The 3,326-nt window shown below is 44.2% G+C and overlaps 1 protein-coding gene across 1 annotated transcript; it reads right to left on the reverse strand.

The window, feature by feature from the left end:
- Positions 1 to 371: 371 nt before the first annotated feature.
- CST11 (cystatin 11) lies at positions 372 to 2,946 on the reverse strand. Its single transcript, XM_047069173.1, has 3 exons — positions 2,719 to 2,946; positions 1,983 to 2,087; positions 372 to 455 (listed from the first exon to the last, which is right to left on the reverse strand). Exons 1-3 carry the CDS (start codon positions 2,944 to 2,946, stop codon positions 372 to 374), a joined length of 417 nt encoding a protein of 138 aa, XP_046925129.1.
- Between the last annotated feature and the right edge of the window lie 380 nt (positions 2,947 to 3,326).

A 3,326-nucleotide genomic window follows, 5' to 3' on the forward strand; every position in this document is an offset into this window, starting at 1 on the left:
TCCTTCTCTTCCTCCTCTTCCTCCTCTTCCTCCTCCTCCTCCTCCTCCTCCTCCTCCTCATTTTTTACTTACTGTAAAGTCTGAAGACTCCTACTTGATATGAGGATGGGATTGAAGTTCTCCTATCATGCAGGTATAGGCTATAAGGCCAGGAATTATCTATGTCACTTCATTAGAATCCTAAAACTATCCTAGCTCAGAATACCTTCAGATTACATTATTATGAGCTGAAGAGTTTAGGGGGGAAGTGGACTAATAAACATTAAGAGTGTTGAGATAATAGTTTGACAAACATTTATTTTCTATATTGAGAATTACTGCTTATTGCATGATATTTTAATGTATTATTGCTGATATGTGCTTCAGGACACCTAGCCATCGGTGCAGTTTTTGTTCAGAATTTTGTACTTTTCAAACCAGGGAACAACAAACACTGAGTAGAAGCACTCAATTTGCTAAAAAACAAAAACAATATTTAAAAAAGGTCAACATGCAAAGTGAAAATTTTAAAAAAGACATTTTAAAAGTCTAAAATTGGAGACTAGAAAAGGGTCCCTCCTGCCACAGTCACAATAACTAATGAATATTTTTTCCTGTCTATTTTTAGTTATTGTGTTATTTACTTCACACTTTCCCTTTTTTTGGCCTCTTCTGGCTCCATCCATCCATCCATCCATCCATCCAACCATCCATCCATCCGTCCACTTACCCACCCACTGCCATCCATATTTCCTTCCTTGTACCTTTCTTCATTTGTCTGTCCAGCCATTCACCCATCATACCCTCTCTCTCCTTACCGTGTCCCTATTCTCTCCCAAGATTTTTCTTTTTCACTTCCTTTTTGTCCCATAATGAAAAATCAATAAACATAACTTCTTAGTATAATTTTGTTTTCTTGCTCTTCATTTGAAAGCCAAGGGGATGGGAGGCTTAAACACTTATATTTCTCCTACAATGGAAATCAGAATACCAACTCCACCAGTTCAATCACTCACATCAAGGAGATCCTCTAACTCTACTGTTCTATCCAGTTATTCTTTTCATAGGTTTCATGATCTTCTCCAGGGAAGAACCAAGAAAGTCTGCTTTCCTAGATTTTGAAAAATTTCTATGTGGAAGGTGATAAAGGGATGGACATATTTCTGTGTTGATAACATCCAGATCACTATAACCAGGGTGACCACAGAATTTACGAACCGGATCAGGACACATTGTAATCCTTCGGAGCTCCTATAAATGATTACAAGAAGCTAGGCATAAATCAGAACTATTTCAGGCAAGGTGGGACATATGATCATCCTCATAGTGATTTTCAGGGCTTATAGGACTTGAGACTTTTAAGGTCCTTGTGCAAGTGGGCCCATCCCAACTGTGCACATTGCAGTGGTGATGGTCAGGTCAGCATCCCTCATATGTGACCACACTTGGTGGGAATGAAATGCTTAGGGAAATAAGCCATTGTTGGGGGAGGTGGCTTCTCAGTAGATAACACACATGCAGGTTTGTAACCACCTCTGTCTTCCTCACCACCTACCCCCTGTTGAAATATTTCTGAACCCATTTTCTTGTCTCCTCCTATTTGCCCAAACACTGCTTGATGAAAGGAAGAGGCTTGTAGCCCAGTAACTGTGTGCTCCCATCAGGCTATTGTTCAGGTATTTAGCTGGGTGCAACAATAAGGTCTCACTGGCTGCTAAAATATTACTTTTCTCAGCCGCCAATTGCCCCCCTCAGCTCAGCCACCCCCATCTGGCTTTCCCCATCTGGACCCCTTCCACCTCCCATAATTCTTCCAACAAAGGAGCAGTGCCTGCCAGGCAGGATCTTGATCACTCTTACCTTCACTTTTCCTCTTTGAGCAAGCCTATGTTTTCTTCTCAAGTAAGCTTCAATATATCCCCAATAATTGTACCCCACCTCATCCTAAAAGCACAGAAAATCCCAGTGACTTCTTTCTGAGTTAATGTGCATTCACCCAGTACCTTATAAAGTTCCCCTTCTTGAAACATGCAGTTAGTAGTCTCCAGCTTTTGACAGGTGGTCCGCCGCATCTCCATGTTCACATGATACTCCATGTGGTCAGTAACCTGTGGGGAGCAATGGAAAGAAGATGAAAGGACTTTTTGTCCTTTATTTTTAGATTCTGGTGGCAAGAACTCCTTTGCAAGGTGCCTAAGGTTAAGGATCTCATCCTGGACCAGTTGGTGGGCTTCTCTCTCCCCTTCCTATCTGACACCTATGCCTCCATTTGCCATGCAAGGAGATTCTCCAGAAACCAATCTCTGAGCAAAGACATGCTTTAGACAACTAAAATGATGCTGTTTGAGTAAGAGTCTGTAAACTTTGAAAGGGGCTAGATAGTTAAGATTTTGATAGTTAAGATTTTAAGCTTCGCAGGCCATGGGGTCTCAGTTGCAAGTATTCCACCCTGCTGTAGCAGCTCGAAAGCAGTCCTGGATGATATGTGCATGCATGGTGTGGCTGGGAACCAATAAAACTGCTTACAAAAACAGGCAGCAGGCTTACCTGGCTATTGGGTATAATCTGTCAATCCCTAGTCTTAGGTATCATTTAAGTGACTTCATCCATTCCAGTGAATTTATGTTTTTCTTAAAATGCCCACGTGAAACTAACCAAGGCTGAATTTCACTTGTGTGGGTGTCCCCTTTGGAGAGTCCCCTTGGAGGGGCATGACTAGGAGAGGGGGGTTGTGCTGACCTGCTTCCGGACCTTCAGGACCCGCACAATCCGGAAATTGTACTTGTCATCACTCTTCTTGTTGAAGTCGTTGATCACAAACTGCAAGGTGGCTATCACCTGGGGCTCTGACACAGGCACTTCTTCGACACTCATAAAGGTTTTCCTTCTTTCTTGGTGGGTGAGGGCCACCAGGGCCACCAGAATGGCCAGCAAGAGTTGTGGGGTCTGCCAGGGTCTGGCCATCATCCCTCAGCTGGGGAAGAACAGGAAGAGCCCCTCTTCACCCTCCAGGGCCCAGCAGGATCCCACTGATCCTCTGTGGCTGGCTGGATTTAAATGGTCAGGGGACACCCACAGCCCTCCTCCTCCATCTCCATCTGCAGCTGGACCTGGCAGAGGAGCAAGAACACGCTGCCATGGTTGGCAAGCTTGCTCCCACTTCTTCTCCTTCTTTTTGCATATGTTTGTGTCACACACACACACACACACACACTCATGCAAACACTCATCTCTTCTTTTTGGGGAGCTTCTGTCTTAGCAACACATACTCCCCTGATGCTCCAGCAGGTGGAAGTCAGGCCAGGGGCCTCTGTCTACTGAATCCATCTCAGCAGAGCTGTGGGCAG

Source organism: Lynx rufus, unplaced genomic scaffold (assembly GCF_022079265.1).
Source record: "Lynx rufus isolate CCGP_SWC_20201006 ecotype Redwood Valley unplaced genomic scaffold, mLynRuf1.p SCAF_8, whole genome shotgun sequence".
Lineage (NCBI taxonomy): Eukaryota > Metazoa > Chordata > Mammalia > Carnivora > Felidae > Lynx > Lynx rufus.